The following is a 21053-nucleotide window of genomic DNA, read 5'->3' as shown; positions in this document are numbered from 1 at the left end:
CTGAAGAGTCACACAAGAACTGAACTAAATATCAGTGGTAACAAGTTTACTATTGTAATGAATCCAAATGTGAAACTCTTCTGTACGGAGGATCTCAGGAAAAAGGTGCAACACTGGGTGTCTACAGCCATCTGTAAAGCATGGCTCTGTCATGGTCTGCATTGTTTGGAAACAAAATGCTGGAAATATGAATACAGTCAGAGTTTGATGCACCATCTTCACTGAGAACGAAACAAACGGCAGACAATATCAAAAGAGTTCCGAAGCCTGGGGAGCTAGTCCTGAAGAAATGACAAGAAAGCAGCCTAACAGGCTGTGTTGAAGAATAACAGCCTGAACCCATTTCCCCAGCAAAATATAAAGAAACGACGTCGTTTTTCACAGTACTGTATATTTATGTAATTCTATCACTTTTGGGGTAACTAACGAAGGGGTCCCATAAAACAACGAAACAGCTTATTTCCTGAAATAACGTTTAAAATGTATACATCTAGAAAAAGTCAAACAGTTTGCCAACTCATCCGCGACTCCTCAAGCAAAGCTGCCTGCTTCCTGTGGGCGTGGCGGTCGCGCTCGTTTGACGTCGCAGACTCCAACAGCTGATCCTCCTTCGTCACCTAAGGCGCCACGAGTTTACAACACAGCACGAGTTTCACAGACCTGTTTCACCTTGTTATGAACTCAGCGGGACACGAAGACAGCAGCAGAAGTTACCGTAGCGCTCCGAGATGCCAAAATATTGTTCGGTCCCAAACTGCAAGAATGACTCCGCGAGCGACAGCGACAGGAAAAGCTTCTACAGGTGAGCAGGTGTTTTAAAACGGTGTTAGCAGGCCAGCTAAACGCGATGCTCAGATGAGACAGGTAGAGGCGCAATCCAACTTCCAGCAACTTTTTCCTGTTCGACGGGTTAGTCTCACAATCTCGTTTTTACTGACGGAAAATAACAACCGAGGTTAGAAACTCTCCGCACAGGAGACGCTTTTTATACGTTTGATAAGTTTGTGTCTTCTACTTCTGACTTTGAAGAAGCCTTCATTTAATCAACACTGCACTTGACTTGATTTAAGCCAGGCCGTCAACACGGTGAAGTCTCGATTAAAGCAAACTTTTAATCAAGACATTTTTGTTTATATCAACGCTGTCTGATTTGTAGCTCTAAGGTAGTCTGCTGAGTAAGTTATGTTGACAAGTTGTGCAGAAGAGCAGGCAGAAATAGTGATGTGTCATCCTTATCTTTAAGCTGATGCACTCCTAGAGCTGCAGAACCATTGTACGATATTGCAGCCAGTATCAACGATACTTTTAACTTATAAAGGCAGCTTATGTAGAGGACAGCAGTGGATCAATATGCTTAATCTGAATACTTTGACATCTTATTTTATTTTATTTTTTTACACCTTATATTTTTAATTAAGTAGTTGAGTTAAAACACATGTCTGTGAAGGTTCTTAGTCATCCAGGTCATCGTAGTCTAAAGGAGCTTGGAAAGAAAAAAAAGTCCGGACTTCTTTGAGTTGCTTCAGTTCAGAACCGAAGAAGCTTCTCGGATGAGAATTGAAACGTCTTCAAGCAACTCAAAGAAGTCCAGACTAAAAGAAAAGAAGCCCTTTAGACTAAAAACACACATCTCAAAGTGCTTCACCTGTTTTGAAACATTTTATTTTATTTTATTCTGGAGAGTTTGATTGTGCCTGCTTGGAAAGCACTTTGTGTTGGTTTCTACTGTGCTGTATATGTGAATAATGCCTTGACAGTTGACACAAACGGTATTACTACGTTATTATCGTAGTTAGTTCATACTTCATTTGTTAAGTCTGGGTCACGTGACTTTACAATAACAAAACATGGCAGCAGGAGAAGGGAGGGGCAACATGTGCTGGCATGTCTGTTAAAGTATCAATCTGCCCACCGCTAGATTGTGTAAGTCGCTATAGCATGCAAGTAATTTACAATGAATTCAAAAGATGAAACATCCTACGAATAAAATAAACTTTTCAGCAATAATAAGAGTACCTCAAGAATATTGCCTAACACCTTGGCTGTTTTGGGGGATTTATTTTGTTGTTGTTGTTGTTGTTGTTGTTGTTGTTGTTGTTGTTTTTGGCTGTGTAATTTCAGTATCCGTTAATGTCTAAAAGAACATGCAACAACTTCACATATTTCACAACTTTACAACAGGTTCACAGGTTCAGAACAAAAGTAAATATGAACACAGTTACACTAGCTGCAAGCTGCTGCAAGATGTAGTTGGTCAGAGCAAGCCAAAATGTGATGAGTCCACAGAGTCAGTCAGTTACCTGATCAGATCATATCAGATGCACTGATTTGCACTGTCCAATCACTGACACACACACACAATGTAAACTGAGTTTTAGGAAGCTATTTTCTAGTTGCACATTAATATGAACAATTTCACTTGAAGGAAGCGTGATCAGTGTTTTACGTGTGTAATTTTCATTGTTTTCTAGGTTCCCTCTTCAGGACCCAGTCAGGCTGCAGCAGTGGCTGAGAAACATGGGACGTGAGAACTGGGCTCCCTCTCGGCACCAGTATATTTGCCACGAACATTTTGCACCTTCATGCTTCAAAGTGCGATGGGGGATCCGTTACCTTGAGAGAGACGCTGTGCCCACTGTGTTTCAGGAGGCTGAGGTAAAGCAAAAAGAAACTAAACTTGATTTTTAGTGTTGCAAAGTATCGCCAATTATTTTACTGAATGCTGAGGTCTTGTTTTAAAACGCAGGAAAGTTTCATTCTCCTACCTGGATTTCAGTTTAAGCATTTTACCTTAGTTCATAAGGCTCGAGAGCAACTCTTGCAGTATTTTAAGTAGTAATAGTGTTATTGTAATTGTGGAGATTCTATGCTAGAGTCACACAGCATTTGTTTTTTCTTGAACAAAACTAACCAGAATCATACAGAATGCTAATACAGAAGTTTTTGTTGCGTACCAGAATATACAATAACAAATACATTATTTTATAGCTTCTATCTTAACATGGAGAGTTAAGATAAAACCTTGTTTTATGCTTTTTGATTTATCTTTTTAGAAACGGAAAGCCACAGACGATGGCGAGAAGAAAACAAAGCGTCTTCGAACTATCTGTAATCCAAGCGTATCGGTATCAGATGACAAGACCATGGTTTTTGACACAGCAGACATGCAAAACAAAGTGCACACTGTGCACCTGTATCAGATTGCTGTCGACCCATCGCAACAAGAAGAAACCAGCTTGGTGCAACTGAGTGATGTTGGAGAATCTGACTGCTCTTTTGAGCCTGAACTAGACTCACTGGCAACAGTAGACAGATTAGAAACGGGGGTAAACTTCCCTTTAACTGTTTTACACACAATAGATCATCTAAGTAACAGTGGGGAGAAGACAGAGGTTGTACTTATGTCTGAATGTCCTGCTGGGGAAGGGCAAGATGAGCTTATGAATGAAATAACTGCGGCCATTTTAACTCAGGGACACAGGCTGGTAGTGAATGACTCCACCCTTGAGTGCACAGATGAGGCTGTGGCTTTAAGTGGAGTTGAAGATGTGACGCATACCACAGAGTTGTTCTCAGATGGCGACGACGGCAACCATGAAACTCAAGTCATTGCCTACTTCGAGACGATACCGAATGTTTTACCCAAAGACACCTTTACCCAGTTTACCTTTTCACCAGAAACGGTACTATCATCGGCTCTGAGCTCCACACCCATCACATCCACTCTGCCTATAGTGTCCAAACACGCAGCACCTCCCCCCACATCCCTGGTCCTCACTTTGGAAAGACTGGATTCTGAAGGAGGAGAGGGAGATGAAGGCAAGTCGGAGGACGACGATACAGAGCAAGATTACCAGCTCGAGGAGCACTGGTGAGTTCTGATGCTTAATTTAAATTTCTTTTTTTTTCATTCAATGCAAGAGTCTTTCTTATATCCCTTTGCAGTATTATGGTTTTTAGACTCTCTATTTTTATTACATCATCAGCTACCACAAGAACAGTTTGAGTAAGGAGCAGCTGGAGGGAATTGTGTGTGAGCTACAGAAAAAGGTCAAAGTGCTGCAGCAGCGGCACCGAAGACACCTGGAAAAACTCGTTGGACTCGAGAACACGGTCAGCCAGCTGAGACAAAGCAATCTGCTGAATGAAGAGCGACTGCAGTTACTGGAGAGGGTATTTATTGGAATGAAGTTCAGACTGGCAGCTGTAGCTGTCTTCCAATATATCACTTGAAGTCATTTAAGTTTTCATTTAACTGAAATAATTTTTTGTCTCTTTGTTTCTCAGGCGTACATGCAGACCAACGGAGCAGTGTCTGATGCTGGTGAGACGGTCACCATCATCTATGAGGAGGACGATGCTGCTTACTTGTATACACCACTGATAGATACAGAGGCAAAGCTGTGAGGCCTGACTGACTGCGGATATCCCATCTTTGCGTCTGTGCCAAATAAATAAATAAATGAAAGAATAATAGAGCTTAAGCTGTTGAAAACAAAACGCTACAAAATTTTGTTCTTTCCAGTTTTGTCTCTAATCCAGAAAAAAAAATATATGAAATGTGACTGTGGGTTAGTCCATCTGCTGTGAACTTTCAACAAATACGGATAAATAGTGGGACAGTGTGGTTTGTGGTAATGTACATATAATTAAAGTAACTTCAGTTTGGGTTCCTGTTTGTGTAGTTTTTATGAATCCATATATTTATTTAAAAAAAACCCAGATTATTCAACCACTGAAGTGCATCTCATGAGAAGGAGTTGGATATAATTATCACTGACAGCACTGAAAGGCAGGCTGAAACAAAACAAATGAGTCAACACAGAACACACCCTGTTTTCTGAATTGCAGCTTTGGTTCTTGGAAGTTCACTCTCATTTTCCATTACACCGAGAACACCATGTAGTGATTTGATCTAAAAGGCATTTCTTATATATTTATGTGTAAATAATGTGCCTGCTTGTCTCCTCCTACCTTTGTCCCAGAGATTAAAGTCGCTACACTTTATTGAAGGATGCCCCAAATCCCACTTCATTTCAAGTGTCTTTGTCTAAAAGAACTGATAGAGAGCCCCAGGTATTTAACTAGTTTGTTTTCCCCTTGGTGGTGGTCCTGACTGTTGTTGACCCACTCTGAGCTCACATGTGTTGTCACATGAGACAAAGTGACACAAGGCGTGGGTCATTATGTCAGAGGAGCCATTGTGCGACTCCTTTGGGTGACATTTCCTCGTCATGTGAGTCTCAGAAGTCAAAATTATAGTGGGGTTTTAATCCCCTTGGAAGGGTTCTGAAGACTGCATTGTAAGTGGCTGACAGCTGGTGTCGTTAACCACCACTTCTTTTTGAAAATGGTCGTCCTTTCACTCCTTGGTCCAACAAGCACATCACTCAAGACTCTACAACTAGTCTTTTTATTGTTTATGCTATTTCAGTTACAATCACTGTATGTTTGTGACATTTGAATATAAACAGTATATCTATTAACACTATATTATTAAAAGTAAATCGATAAGAAAAGTCACGAACACTGTTACATCTTATATCATAAAACACAGCAGTAGTTGGACTAAAACAAAAAGTATATATTTAGGCCAAATGTCACATTTAACTAACCTTTCAAAATCTGACTTTTAGACAACGACAATTTAAATGTACATCACCTCACCTACTCCCCTTTTTTGGAAGGGGAGCTAACATTTTTTCCCACATTTGCTTTACTAGTATTTAAAAAGAGAACATAAGTAGTTTTTGTTTTGTTTTTTCCCCTATGGAAATGAACATAATGCTAATAGAGAATCTATGCTATAACTTTGTTCAATAAAACCTGTAGCAAATTATGTATATGATGTAGAGTTGAGACGTTACTCAACAGTAGAACTGCCAGCAAAATAAGCAGTTCATTAAACCTTCTGCATGATTTCATAGGAGTGTGAAATTCTCCCTTTTACAGTGTGTTTTCTGTTTCTGTCACTAGATGGTGGCAGTGCCAGTAAAACCTAGTTTTACACACATTTACAGTGACAGATTCTTTTTTGAAAGAGGGATTTAACACAGTCAAAGTGGTTCAAATAAGACCAACACATCACATTGCTTTTTTAAATAAATGACTGCAAACAAGTTTTACCTTCATTACAAGTGTAATATTTTTATGCAATTAGTCTTGTTCTGAGTATTCATTTTTTGCTTAATTGCTCTCATTTATCAGTTGCATTATAAAAGTGGAAATGAATGTCTAAATATGTTCTGTGGGGAATTGAATGAGCTATTATAATAACTTGCAAAAGTACCTTGGATGGCTGCATGGAGAGTTAAGATCCAACCGTGCACAGTAAGATAGATAATATTGTTAATTGAAAAAAATTCACATCCGCTTGAATAGCAAAAGAAATAAAATAGTTATTTCCTCTGTGTGAATAAAATGAGAACTGCTTTTTTATGCTGCAGGATATGACCCTTTAATTGTCCACAAAGTGACAATGTCACTGTTTTATTTTATGTTTAATCAAGTGCTCAGAGAAGGGAGTCATACTTGAGATTCACTCTGTTGCCTTGAAGAAATACAGAGCAGTCAAAAAAAAAATGCCTGATGCCTAAATACAGATCCACCTACAGAGGATAACATAATGTAACCCTCTGATTGTGAAAGCCATTTGTGCTGTGAAATCTTGACCTTAGTCAAAGAGTGTCTTGATTGGACATGCTAATTACTTATAGTTTCAAATTATTTAAGAAATATTAAGACCATTTTGAATTTTTTAGCAATACATTTCATATCATTTCTCATCATCCTCTCCTCTATCCTTAGTATGAGCAGCGACATGCCAGGAAGTTTTCACCTATTTGTCTCCCATCTTGTCTTGGTGGTAGGCGTAGCAGTCAGTAGTGGGAACCTGAGGGTGAGGAGCTGGTGAAAGAGAGGTGTGGGGCATAGGAGAGAGGTGGCTGACCTCTGGGCAGCCGTCAGGTAGCTTGTAAAGAGACAGATGGTGACACTGGGAAGATGGAGGCATGCTGACAGGAGTCTGCATAAAAATGTAAGCACAACTATTAGCACAAAAAGGAAGAAACCATTTTAATTAATTTTATTTCACTGAGTCAGTGAACAAGTATCGTGCTGATTAATAGCTTACAAATGGGCACATAATCAAAATGTGTGGCCTTGGGAAAGGACTAGGCTAATATTTATATTACAGCACGTATTATTTTCAAATATTAGCTGATAATCACATTTGAAGAAACATCAGTTTTATTAAAATTTCTAGAAACTTACCAGCACAGTGTGAAGGTACAGGCAAGCCCCTAATCAAAGGATAACTAGCTACCTTCTCTTACAAAACAGAAATTCCTATATAAATCATATATTTTTTGCTATGCCTGTTTTATTAGCCTTTATGCAAGTTTTCAGTTTCTCTTTAATGCACAAATTATATAAATAACACAGCAAAAACCACTGTAAAATAAGTTATTATTATTATTATTATTATTATTATTATTATTATTATTATTATTATTACAGCATGTTATTGGCACTGGTTGCCACTGGACCCAGGTCAAAATTGATCCTTTATCTGAGGGCTGGCAAACTTTAAATTGAGGCAGTGGCAATATAGAAAGCTTTCAGTGACAGTAGGAGAGACCTTATTTCCCTAAGGGGACCCCTGACTCCACTCACTGCAGAGGCAAGTGACATGCATGATCCTATTTAAACAAACCAAAGAGCAACAATAAAAGGCACAAAAAGTACAGCCAACTAAAGCAAGATGGCGGTGAGAAGAGGGGAAATAACGATTAAATATGATGCTGATTAGCTAAATGCTGGTTGCTTCCTGTGTACACTGTATTGACACCCACCTGCAGTGTGTTACTGTCACTATTTCTCAGTTCATCTAGGTAAGTCAACCACAGCTTCAGCCTCTGCCATGTAGCTTTTATTTCTGCTTGCACCTGTAAGAAAGGGGAGGAAAAGAAGCTTGAAATAGGATAATAACGAGAACTGAATTTGGAAACTTGACTTAGAAACTGGGTTAACGACTAAGAAAAGGAAGAGGCTAAACATTGCAAAGAGTGTTTGCAAGTAAGGGAAATATCTCAAATGCAAAAGCTAAAATCTGCAAAAAATGAGTAACACATCCTCTGCTGAACATGAAAAACATTTACAAGAGACGCATGTCTTAATTCTTAAACTGTAGAACATATGAACGACATCAAGACCAAGAGGGCCTGCACCTTTTTTAGTGTCACCTAGTCCCTTTTCACTCCAGATGGGCATTACATTGACTTACAAGAATTTCTCGGCTGACCATTCAATTCAGCTAACTATAACCTGTACGCTGACCTTAAACAAGCCCCGCTCTAACCTTAAACTGAGGCTTCATTCAAAAATGTAATGATTAATATTATGAGAAGTTTGTTTTGTCCACCACATCACATGCTACATACCTCCTTGTTGACAAAACAGTACAGGACGGCTACAAGTAAACCCTGTAAAGAGTTTGTATTAAAGGTCATTTAGTAGTGTTTTGCTACTTTTATCTGCAAATTATTATGATGGTAAATATTATCAAGCTAGGTGCAGATTCTTGATTATACCTGAAAAGAGTTCAAGAAGAGCTGGAAGAAGAGGTTGATATTGTGAAAGACTCCATCTGTTTGCACATTCGTCAACACCGCAAACACAACTTCATGGATCCCCAGCAGAGGGATCAGGGTCAATGTGGATTTGGCCAGTCTGGAGAGAAACATGAGAATTAAATTGAGGCACTTCTAACTTGAATCTAAAAAACTCATCAGCACACTCTCTCTCTGGAGCTCTCACTTCTCTGGATACTGTATTAGTATTTCCAGTCAAGTTACTTCAAGTTTTGTTCAAATATTTATACTGTCAGAAGTTTACACACTCTCACAGGTTTACTTGGAACACATAGAAATACATACTGTCAGTCTGTGTCACAGGTGCATGTGACAACATGTTATGAAAAATGCCAGAATGACTTTTTCTGCTGTGAGAATTGCGGCGATCGAGAAAAACCGTATCTTTTGTCATTGTCAGTGTTCATTACTTTGTTGTTATCTACATACCTGAATTTATAGTCAGTATATCTCATCTGATGGGCTTTCAGTTTAGATATAAGGATCAGAATGATGCGAATAAAGATGAAGAAGTTAACCTGAAAAGATAAAATAAGAGAAACAGACTCATTAGTATATTTATTTTGTAATTATTATTTTAGTCATTTTAGTTTTAATTTGAAAGCTGGAGGTGTTATGTAGGTGACTATGATGTACAGAGTGCCCCGCCCCCTGTAGGTCACAGGGCTGTTTATGGTCACATAACTCACACATGATTGTTCATACTGACAAATTTACTTTATAACCTTTATATTTGTGTCTATTACCATTATGGCCAGGAGAATAGGGATACGGATTATACACCAGTAAGCCATGTTTTCATTTATTTCCCAACACCTGAAAAACACAGACATTGCATGAAGATGATAAGCAGTTTTTATTTACTGAAGTGCTCCATTCTGACTTCGTGCATTGTAATAACATATGCATTATGTATATATTACCATTACATCAACACTTTTTTTTATCACGGTAAAAGCATGGAGAATTACTACAGAACAAAATGGTGTTAAAACTACTGCATACATATACTAAAACTATGATGTAGAGTGTAGTTAAGAGATTAAAGAAGAGACGAGAAAAGAATACAAATAGGTACAAGGCAGCACAAAGTCAGCAAAATAATTATTAAAAAAGTCAGACTAAAAGTTCACCTTGTGTCTTCATACATGTAACGTACAAGAATCCAGGGAAAGACAAATAACACTGGGGTGCCTGAAACAACGACAGTTCAGGTAAGCAGAGAAAATTCAGGATTGTGAGATTGACCTAACCAATTTTGCCATAATGTGAGCCAAGCCTTTAACTACTTCATTTCCTTTGTGTTGTATGTAGCTACTTTTGTCTGGTGTCCTTGGCTTACCCCAGCCTATCAACAGATATCCACCAAAAAAGCAGTTTTCAGAGAAAGCCGTCAGCGCCAGCAAGTTGTGCAGATACAGGCCTTCCACGAGAAGCCAGTAGTAGTTGGCTCCCACACAGTAATGCATCAGCACTTGAGCCACAAGGCAGCTGGACAATGCCTAATATTTAAGTGAGTTTTTAGGAGGAGATACAAAAAAGTAGAATTAAGAAGTATACGTCACTTCTAACAGTTATGAATCTTCAGAGTCCCTGGCTGTACTTAAGTCTATATGAGGAAATTAAAAAAACTGCCCGGGTAATGAACACTTTTATTTTATAATGTAACAATTTATAAAGTCAAATTAATAACTAATTATCACTTAGTATTACTATATGTTATCTCGCATGAATGATGAAGCGGTCCAAGGAAGGGGTGTTAAATATATTCAACTATGTCATCTGTGAAATGACACATATATTAGTATCACTGAAATAATACAAGTTTTTATGCTTATAACCTGGTTACTGTTCACTTCAAAGATTTCCCTGTTGTCTGCGAACTCCAGGTAGGTTTTACCCAGTAGAGCATCTTTAGTCAGGATGGAGAGAGCTCGCAGAATGAACGACGCAAACAAGTTGCTGTGGATGTAGTTTCTGGTACAGTGGAGCTTACTGCAAGTTTCACAAAGGTTAAATAATGTTAAAAACATAATAATCACAAAACAAAGTCAGCCTGCTAAACATGTGGCACATAGAGAGTGAGATTGATTTCACTTTTTGTTTCTAATTTTTTGTAACAACAGAGCTTATAGCTGCAGTGCTAAGGCTCGTGTAATTTCCCCATGTTTCATGGATTATTGATGTTATGGTATTTGGACTTGCAAGAGCTTCACAGCTCTAGTTAAGAAAAGTTGGTTTTGAGAAGAAAGTCTGCTTAAATGCTACTTGGAGAAATGTTAGAGTATGAGACAGATTACCTACCTGAAAAAGAGAAGAATAATCAGAGCCACACAGAGACTGACCAGGCTGAGAGAGTAGCCCACTGTGTACATGACCCGAAAGCAGGCATAAATAATAATTTGCTTCTCCTACACAGAATAAAACAAAAAGACAAGGGTGGGTTATTACTGTGAGGCCACTAAATATGAACCTACGTAACTTCCTTTTACTAAACCCTAATTGTTTTAAAATCTGTTATTCAGAATAGTTGTGCACTTTCAAATGGAAAAATAAAGCATTGATTCTACTGATTTTGCAGTTTCACACTTTTTAAATTAATTTTAAATCAATTCTACTTTGGTGACAGTTTTCTGATTAATTATTTTCTGACTAATTTCCCCATATGCTCCTGGCATACCTCCTCCTGTTGGCTGTCCTCAGGTTGGCACTGAGAATGATCCCTCCAGGTTTGACTGGAGTTTCTGGTGGCCCATTTGCCATCAGGGCCACACTCACGCAACACAAAGCCACTACGCACTACAGGAAAACAGAAAAGAGGCTAAAACACATGCCTGTGATTAAAACAATGCTTTTATCTGTGTGTATATAGCCTGTTGCTATGTCCATGTGTTTTTGGATAGCGATATTTTTTTTAATCATTTATTATCTGTACATCACTACAGCAGATTTTAAAATCAAATATTTAACATGGGTTTAAAATACAGTCACTTATGTGGACATTGGATAGAAGTATTGTTTTGAATATTTGGATAAGTATCAGTTGTAGTCATTTACCGGTAAGTCACTGAAGTCTAGAACCCATGGACATGCCCAAATAGTGGATTTTGTTTCTTGAAATGCTCTGCCAGATTTTTACTGCAGCCATCTTCAGTTGCTGCCTGTTTTCAGGTCTTTTTTCATTCAGTTTTTTACTGAATAACAGAAAAGCTGCTTTGCTCTGGTGGGTTTAGTTGAGGCGATTGACTTGAAGAATATCCCATTTCTTTGTTTTGAGAAGCTCTTGGGTTGCTTTTAAAGCATATTTTAGATCACTAACCATTTGCACTGTGAAGTACGGCCCCATCAGTTTTGCAGAAATTGTCTGAATAGCAATGACTGTGAGCAAATAGAATAGCCCTGTACACTTCAGAATTATCCCTGCTTCTTCTAAGAGCAGTCACCACCATTTTATCAGTAATCAGCAGTTATCAGTAACCACCAGTGACCCGGTTCTAGTGGCAGCCATACATGCCCATGCCATAACATTATGTCCTCCATATTTGACAGATAATGCAGTATGCTTTGAACTGTTTCTGTTTTCCCATCCTTCTGGTACAAATTAATCTTGGTTTAATCTCTCCAAATATCAATGGTTTTCCAAAACTGTGCAGGCTCTTTCATGTGTATCAGTTTGTATCAGAAGGTGTCTCTTAACTGTAGACTTTTACAATGGTACCTAATCTGCATTCATCCAGCTTAGTTATGCTCTGTGGTCTTTCTGACCTTTTAATGTTGTTGAGTTCTATACTGTGTTCCTTCTTTTGGCACACTTAAAGTTTTGCTGTCTTTCTTATAGGTTTATTTTGGGTTTTTTATTTTTTATTTTGTCATAATGATGGGCACCATGTCTGTGTGGGTTCTCTATCTACTGTAGGTTGCCTACACCTTCATCTCTTTGGACCTCATATTGAGAATTGTAATGAACAGTTATCAAATACAAGTTCAATACTTAAAATCAACAGTCTTTTATCGGCTTAAATTATCCCATCATAACAAGGGAACAGCTCTCACATGGCCATGAAAGTGTTTGTCAGTCCAATTATTTTTTGAGCTTCTGAATGGCTGTAATTCCAAAACAGTTAATAAAGTTTTTTATTAAGCCATTTGAATTGAATTGCTAAAAGCTAAAGGTTTACAAGTCACATAGTCACATCTGAGTTGTTTCATTTAAAACTCATTGTTGTGGTGTGCTGGGAAAAAATGCAGGAAAATGTGTAATTGTAAAAAAAACCAAACCTTTACCTAAATGTATCTATATATGTGTGTTTGCAACCTGGTACCTACCTTGGTTGTACCAAGGTAGGTACCAGGGGCAGGGCACCTTGACTGTAGAGTTGGGTTGTCCATCTGACCAACAAGCATATTCGTCAAACATACGACTGCATACCAATTCTGGAGACAGAATAAGAATGAATAAATTGTGTTTTATAATCAGTCGGTGAGATGGATGAATGTTCTATAAAACTTTCACCATGTTTGCACATTTATTCTAAATTAAATGATTTAATCTTAAATTAATGGATTATATTTAAGCGTTAAATCTAATTAATGTATGTTTTAGCATTAATATGATTATTGAGCATATGTGTGGATTACCGTCTGGTCCGGGTTCTGCGCTCATCCTGACCAGACACTCATTTCTGTAGCGGATCCATTCTGCCACCATATCTTCAACAGTCCTCGCTGATATACTCTACACACACACACATACACACAAATGACCTGAAATGATCATTTATAGCCACTAAATACTAAACCCAACCTGTACCCTCAGTCAGACCCAACCACTTAAGCCTAATACCAATTTTAACCCTTAAACCAGGTCTAAACCCACAAACACCTCTTTGAATGTGGAATGTGAAAATGAGGACTAACAGAAATGTCCTTTTGGTTTCAAATTGGTATATTAAGATACAAAAGTGAACATATGACAATATTTTAGCTTTACATTAGTCAACACTTGCATTTAAATTACATGACGATAAAGGACACAAGTTCTGTGGTTTACAAATGACTGAGATTTAAAATCATCTATATACTTTTTTCCTTTGCATGCTTTTCTTTTATAGACTTTTAACATTATTATGGATACTCTTAGACCAATGCTTACTATCTGTTCACAATCTATATTCATTCTGGTAATCCCCACTAGGGCTTTTTGCAAAGAGTGCCTAATAAACTGGCATTTCACTGGATGTTGTACAGCTGCAGTTCTACAGCTACAGAGCTTTTTTTTCAAGTATCAGGTATCGTTTGGTCATTGCTGGCACAATAAAATACTTTACCACAGTCCTGTCGAGTAGAAAGAGGATGATGAATATGTAAGAAGCCTTCATCATTCAGAGGTGCACCAGGCTGGCCATGCATAGGTCATCACAAAGCTACAGAAGGTCACTCAGAGGTCATTAGTGAGTAAACAAAGATTAAATCAGGATGTGGTGTAACATATTCTATTCTCTACCATATTGCCTGTAAATACAGAGAAAACAGTTTGACCCCATGAACGATTTTAAACGAATTTCTATTTGATCTGCATCCAAAAATCTAAAAAGTGGAAGCAGCATGCAAAGACTAACAAGAACTAAAAATGAAAGTGATTTCCATTTACTCCATGCTCTTACACCGTAACCAGCTGTGGACAATTTTACAGCAAAATAGAAAAAACTGTGGTGGTCAACCCCACTGACAGACATATTAGTGGAGCTCTGCCTTGCTGTGGCACAAATGCATAGTTGTGTTTTCATTTATATTTATAGAGTTTTTAACTATGACAATAACTTGTCATCATGTAATTTCAGCTGTGGGAATTTGCTGTTCTTCTTCATTAGTGAGATGAGCCTCCATAAAGTGACTCTGTAAACACATTAAGATCCCCAAAGCATCAGAAATACCCACACAACTACACATGAGCCCGGATAATGCTGCACCCAACAGGTTTTAGTTTATGTAACAGGACTAGCAGGCTTTTGCTTGCTCTCTCTCTCTCACTGCACACATGATGAAACACATACAGTTGTGTTCAAAAGCTCATATACACTCATCATGCATATCATGGTCATTTTAGGCTTTTAATAATTTCTTTGAACTGTTCCTTTTGGAACGATTGTACACCATACATTTCTAATGACTTAAAAAACTAGAATTGGTTGCTTAAGTTTATTTATTTTAGATTTTCTCCAATCCACATAGACAAAAGTATCAATACACCCACTAATAATATTTGGTTAAACATCCCTTACAAAGTTGCATCCAAACCATATGGTTTTCGTTGCCTTCAAGACGCTTCTGACATAATTCTGTCTAAATATTTGACCACTCTTCTTTGCAGAGTTCATCTAAATTGAATGATTTCCTAACCTCTAGCAGCCTTTAAGTACAGTCAACAAATTTTAAATATTGTTGAGGTTGGAGCTTTGGGAAGACTGGTGCAAAAATTTAATGTTAAACCACTTTATCCATTCCAACACCAGTTTTGATGTGTGTTTGGGATCATTGTCCCATTGGAACATTCAGTTGTGTCAAAGTTTTGACTTTCTGGCTGCTGATTTGAGGTGAAGCTGAAGAATTTGGGGGTAGTTCTCCTTCTTTATTATTCAACCACTTTTTGGATTGTACCAACATCGTGCTTGATAGCTGATGCAGTGTTCTTTGGTTTGAAGAGCTCACCCCTACTCCTATAAAAATACCTCTTGTCATTTTTAGGAAATAGCTCAATCTTTGTCTGTCATGCTGGTGTTCCAGGAGTTTTGAGTTGTTCCTGAACATCCTAACCAATTTGGACTCATCTGAGGGTGACAGTTTGGGTTTTTTCCAGACCTTTACAGGAAAGTGGTGACACATCCAATAAAACTGATGATCCTGGATTCTGCAGGAAACCAACTGATTTGAAGGAACCCTACGAATTCTTTCAAGAGGACCTGAGGAATATCCAGCCAAGGTCCCTATGCTGTTACTGTGAACTGAAACAATAGTCTTAATAATATTTTATGTCATTACTGTGGCAAAAAGATTTTAAACTATCACCATATAAAAATACTATTAATTCTTAATTGGTGAACTTGTCTGCATTCATTTGTTATTTTATATGACTCTAAGGCTGAGAGATCATTGGAGAATTTAATGAACTATTATTGTCTTTTTTGATATTACTCCAACTCCTCTCCATGGAGGTCAGAGGTCAGGAACTCAGTGTGCTTATCGGTTTCTACAACCATTAGACTGATTAGAATCAACTTTAAAAGGAGAAATTTTGAGAAAACAAATCAACACAGGATCTGTGGGCATAAGCCAAGATAAGTCTGTTGGTTATGGAAACACTCACACAACACTCTGAAATAATTTTGTCATTTGACATTGCCATGACGATTATAATTAAGGATTGATAATTATTAGGAGCTACCTATTAAACAAAGAAATATGACGCAGTCCCTCCTGCCCCCCTCCCAAAAAAAAGAATAAAACGCAAGGCACAAGTTGTCTTGTGTAAACGCAATTGAAAAGTCGAAACATACCTCACCTCTGGGAAAATCACGTTTCTCCGTCAAAGAGACGAATGTTGAACAGGTCTAAATCAGTCAGCGGGAACTGTTCCTTGAAGCAGAAATCATATTATGCCAGTGTTTATATCCAATCAGCGCACACACGACCTCCCTCTGATGACTGCCAGCAAATCCCACCTTTCTCTCTCCCTCTCTCTCTCTCTCTCTCGCTCTGTATCTCTCTCTCTGTTTCTTAACCTTCGGTAATTTGTATCCTACCAGCCTCGGAGGAGAGATTGGGATCACTAGCAAACCCCCAGAATGAATGTTAGAAACTATGAATACATCCATTGCCTTAACTGCCTTTCCAATAGCGAAAGGGGGCTGGAGGCTATCACACGTGTTGTCATCAAGGGGTTGCTTGATTCTGGTTTTATTTAGTTTTTGTTAATTTCAAGTAAATATTACTTAAACTATATTAATTAACACTGTACTATATTAAATTGTGTACTTACCCTGTGAGATATATATCCCTCGGGATGAATAAAGTATTCTGATTCTGATTCTGATATATTAAGTGTTATATTAAGTATACCTACTCCTGCCAAAACATCTGAAGAAAAATATTTAAACCTAAAAGATAAAGAGATAAACTGTTTATTACTCTAATGCAGGGTAATGTGGCGTGATAGTCTAGCTGTCACTGTAAAACAACAACAACAACAACAACAACAACAAAACAAAAACAGGAAAGAAACATTTGTGGTTTTAACTATGGAAGTTGTAAAAAGAAAGGGACCATTTTTAGCTAGCTGGGGAAAGGTTTTGCACACAATGCCTAGCTTAATTTACAATTAAGAACATGTATTGAGATTATAGCAATTATTCCTTAACAGCAGCCACTAAGTAGTAGTACTATCAGCTCACGACACCCGTTCATTTCATGAAAACTCTACGGCAAATGCTTCTGTTGTTGGAATGAAGCTTGAATAGAAGTTGAAACTCATGTGTTTAATTTCCTGGGTTATCAAAGGTTGTGCATTAGGTCATAAATGCATGTACTGAAAATTAATCAATCACATCTCTGTGGGAAGTAGGAGTGCTGCAGCACCCCCTGTCACAAAATTCAGTCATGTCAGCTCCTGAAAAATGCAAAAAAGTTGTTGAAACATTTTCAATTATCCAATAAGTTTATTGTATGTCTTGACTGCTGTGTCTTAAGAGGCCACTCAGTTAGAAGACTGTGTATACCTGACATGTTTGTCTTAAGTTTGAACTGTTTATTCTTGTCTGCTGTGTTCAGCAGAGTCGGAGCCCGTCCACGGCTCTGCTGGGGCCTTTCTCAGATAGATAATTGAACTGCATTAAAAACTGCAGGCCTTCTGGTTTTAACTGCACCACAGACAACCCAGTATAAGGTTTGAACATGGAAACATGGATGTTGTACAAAATACCTGTGGTGTTATAAAGATCAGCAAAAATGAAATGACTGATTTTACAATAAATCACTTTGATGTTTACTATGTAAGAAACATTTAAACGGTGATAGCATTTTCTCGCAGAAACATTGTAACAACATGAAATAAATGGGTGCTGTGAGCTGATAGTGCTTTCAGGAAATGACTTCAAGTCTACAGTTGTGAAGGTGGATTATATGTGCAATGTCAACTATGTGCTGTATATTGTACATGAAGCAGTGTTCATTTACTATTGAAAATCTTATGCAAACAAAGCTCAAAGTCTCATAATTTCACACAGGTGTTTCCCATTGCTGGTGAAAACTGTATAATATATAGTTTGCATTTAACCTTTCTAATAGAAAACATTACTGTCAGGGCTGTGTGTGCGGGCAGGTGGAGAAGTGGATCCAAATGCAGAACTCTGAGACGGAAATGTAACTGAAGACCACAGCTTTATTGCTGGCACCAAACAAAACCAGAAACCAAACCATGAAACCGCAAACTGGAACACACAGGCATAAAACTGAGGGTACAACACGACGCTGAGCAAGGGCAAACACAGGGCTAATATACACAGAAAAGTAATCAGGGAATGGAAGATAGGAGGGAGACACAGCTGGGAGAGATCAGGGCTAATGAGACAGGGGGAGCGAAGCTGGACGCACTGACATAAGATACAATCCTTCAAAATAAAACAGGAAACAATACACAAGGACGCAGACTAACAAACACGGACTTTACATGGGCAGAACTAAACCTAACCAGAATAAGCTGGAATATAGAACATCATCATCATCATCATCATCAAGAAGATAACCAAAAGTACAAAATCAAACCAAAACATGAAAACTCAAAATACTGGGTCAAAACTGACCCAGAACCGTGACAATTACACAACATTTTCTGTTCAACCGGCATTTTTCTTGGATGCGATCCAACTAGGTCCTTCTTTGAAAAGGTATGGTCTTACTGGGGGACTTATAATTCTGGTATATTTTAATAGACTAAATAAAACATTTTAAAAGCGCTAACAGTGGTCTATATGCTGCTATTTTTAAGCCTTGTATATCTTTACATTAAACTATAAGAATTGTGTATCTTACTTTATTACGTTTATTATGTGCATGCCTAAATTTTTTGACTAACTTACACAGTCTATTCATAATTGCTGCACAGAATAAAACCAGTGGTGAGAGTAGTGTACCAACTTTGATTTTTTTCTTAAATAAAGACAAATCTTGCTAATTTTATTTTCAACCACCAGAGGGCAGAATTCTATTTTTTTTCCCTCTAGGTGTTTGTCCAGGACACACTTTTAAATGTGACAGATTTATTTTTGCAGTAATTTTACAGCGAGGAAGAACAAAGATGTAACCCTTCCATACAATTCAGGTCAAATTTATATAGAGTATAAATACTGTTTTGAGAGGAAACTGCATTTCCCCAGATGCCCAGAGAGAAAGGCACCTGCAGGTCTTTGAAGGATCATGGGGGGAATCTCAACAGCATAAAGGGTCCCTCGCATACAAAACTACAACAGCAAATCCATTATGTCTGATGACTTGCCACTGCGTTAAGCAAAGTGCAGCTCACAACAAGTAGGCTGTGCTCTGGGGCACAATTTCTATGAAGCACATTTGCTCGAGCAATAGAAGCAAAAAGTGACAAGGAGTTTGCGCATTTAGGACCATGAGGGCACAGAGCACAGCACATCCGCTTAACTTAGCTGTCAGTGTAGCCCGTATCACTTTCTTTGTGAAGAGGCCACAAATTTACTCACATGTGGTGCACATGCAGCTAAGAAATAGAGGTCATAAATATGTTAGACGGTGTCTTGACTGAGAAAACCTTGACACAGAGAGTAGAGCTACACCTGTAAGTACAAACACGTGCAATGTAACTAAATAATCTAAAAAACAAGAAAATTAAAAATATTTACTCTGAGGTAACTGAGATTAAATTACCTGAAAAATAACTGAGAGTAAAAAAAGAGACCAAAAGAGGTGTGGGGGATGGGGTCTTGCTGCTATAATGGTACCTAAACTGCCATTCTGCAGGATGTGGGAAACAAGTCCCACAAATGCAAGGATTCCCACTGATTTGACTAAAAGGACTACTTTAAAACAAGCACGTTTTAAGTGTTAATTGCAATTGCATGAATTGTTATTGATAATTAGAGATATTATGATTTTTTATGATAAAGCAGTAAGGGCCTTGTTATCAGCTCTAATGGTTATATATGGTTATTATAACAAATCCCCCAAATTTCAGAATGTTCTTGCCATGTTTACTTAGTATTAGGCTATTTATACATTCTAAATAGAATTATAATTCAAAATTTGGTATAGACAGTTATTATCAAAACTAACCCGAACCATAAAGTGAAATATCAATATATAAGGAATTAATCTGTTGAGTCAAAGTCCCCTTTGAACTGTAAAACCAGGATCCTCAAATCTAACTGAGAAGAACTTAAGTTGATCTCCTGACTCACACAGAGAGTGTCAGATTTGTAGCAGTCTGTCTACTGACATGATATCACTCTTAAGTGCTTTGCTACTTGGTCTATGAATCAAAAAGACTCCCCATTTTCTCAGCCAATCAGCTCCATTCTTGTTGTGGTTGAGATTTTTTTTTTTGCAACTACAACTGTTCTCCTCTGTCGTTATTCCACTACCACGCCAAACTGGCTTCAACCTGTTTTATTCTTCCAAAGAACTGAGGAGTGAGCAGTGCTTATCTCTGCTCTGCCTGAGGTTATCCTGGAATGTAAAAGGGAGGAATTCTCTTATCTGCTCCATTTCAAATCAACTTCACCAATGAACTAATAGGCTGAGATTCCAGTGAATTGTACCCTGTACCTTTATGCACAACCATCCACCCTCAAATTCGTTGGAACTTTCTTGGTCAAGATAAACCTCAGTATTACTTATAATCCCTTCAGAAATCCTGTGCAGCTATATGGACCTAAGCCTCCTTTTTTCAGCTGTGTTCAACAAATAAAGCCAAGCAATCTATTTTTATAAAGCACTTTAAAAACAGCCAGTGCAGACCAATGTGCTGAAAATAGAATAAGAAAAAAATATTAATATAAATAGTATAAATAAAAATACAACAACCGTAAATGATATAGAACACCAACATCAGAAAAACAATAAAATCCAAATAAAATGAACATTTCTATACTGGCTTCAAAGCCAAACTGAAAAAGCGGGCCTTCAAACCAGATTCAAAAGTCTTGCGTCTTCGGCACATCCAACAACAACTGGTCAGCTGATCTAAGAGACCAAGAAAGGGTTTCCAGGTTCAGTAGCTCAAATAGGTAGAGTGAGGCGAGACCATTTAAGGCTTTAAAAACAAATAAAAGGACTAAAATTAACTCTAAAATGAATAGGCAGGTAGTGAGGGTAAAACGGGAGTAA

The 21053-nt window shown here is 37.8% G+C and overlaps 2 protein-coding genes across 2 annotated transcripts; one reads left to right on the top strand and one right to left on the bottom strand.

Moving 5' to 3' along the window:
* Positions 1-452: 452 nt before the first annotated feature.
* LOC102213701 (THAP domain-containing protein 5-like) lies at positions 453-4669 on the top strand. The gene is made up of 5 exons (XM_005745035.2): positions 453-802; positions 2472-2655; positions 3054-3871; positions 3987-4173; positions 4288-4669. The coding sequence occupies exons 1-5, from the start codon at positions 729-731 to the stop codon at positions 4405-4407; spliced, it is 1383 nt and encodes a 460-aa protein (XP_005745092.1). The 5' UTR covers positions 453-728; the 3' UTR covers positions 4408-4669.
* Positions 4670-6838: 2169 nt separating this feature from the next.
* Positions 6839-13359, bottom strand: gipr (gastric inhibitory polypeptide receptor). The gene is made up of 13 exons (XM_005745051.1): positions 13290-13359; positions 12978-13085; positions 11332-11450; positions 10956-11062; positions 10493-10646; positions 9994-10153; positions 9785-9845; positions 9398-9467; positions 9081-9169; positions 8592-8730; positions 8442-8483; positions 7854-7946; positions 6839-7024 (listed from the first exon to the last, which is right to left on the bottom strand). The coding sequence occupies exons 1-13, from the start codon at positions 13357-13359 to the stop codon at positions 6839-6841; spliced, it is 1398 nt and encodes a 465-aa protein (XP_005745108.1).
* Positions 13360-21053: the final 7694 nt, after the last annotated feature.

Source organism: Pundamilia nyererei, unplaced genomic scaffold (assembly GCF_000239375.1).
Source record: "Pundamilia nyererei isolate P.nyererei 1_Seehausen unplaced genomic scaffold, PunNye1.0 scaffold00152, whole genome shotgun sequence".
Lineage (NCBI taxonomy): Eukaryota > Metazoa > Chordata > Actinopteri > Cichliformes > Cichlidae > Pundamilia > Pundamilia nyererei.
Note: the sequence above shows the minus strand (reverse complement) of the source record. Positions and strands in the feature narration are given on the sequence as shown.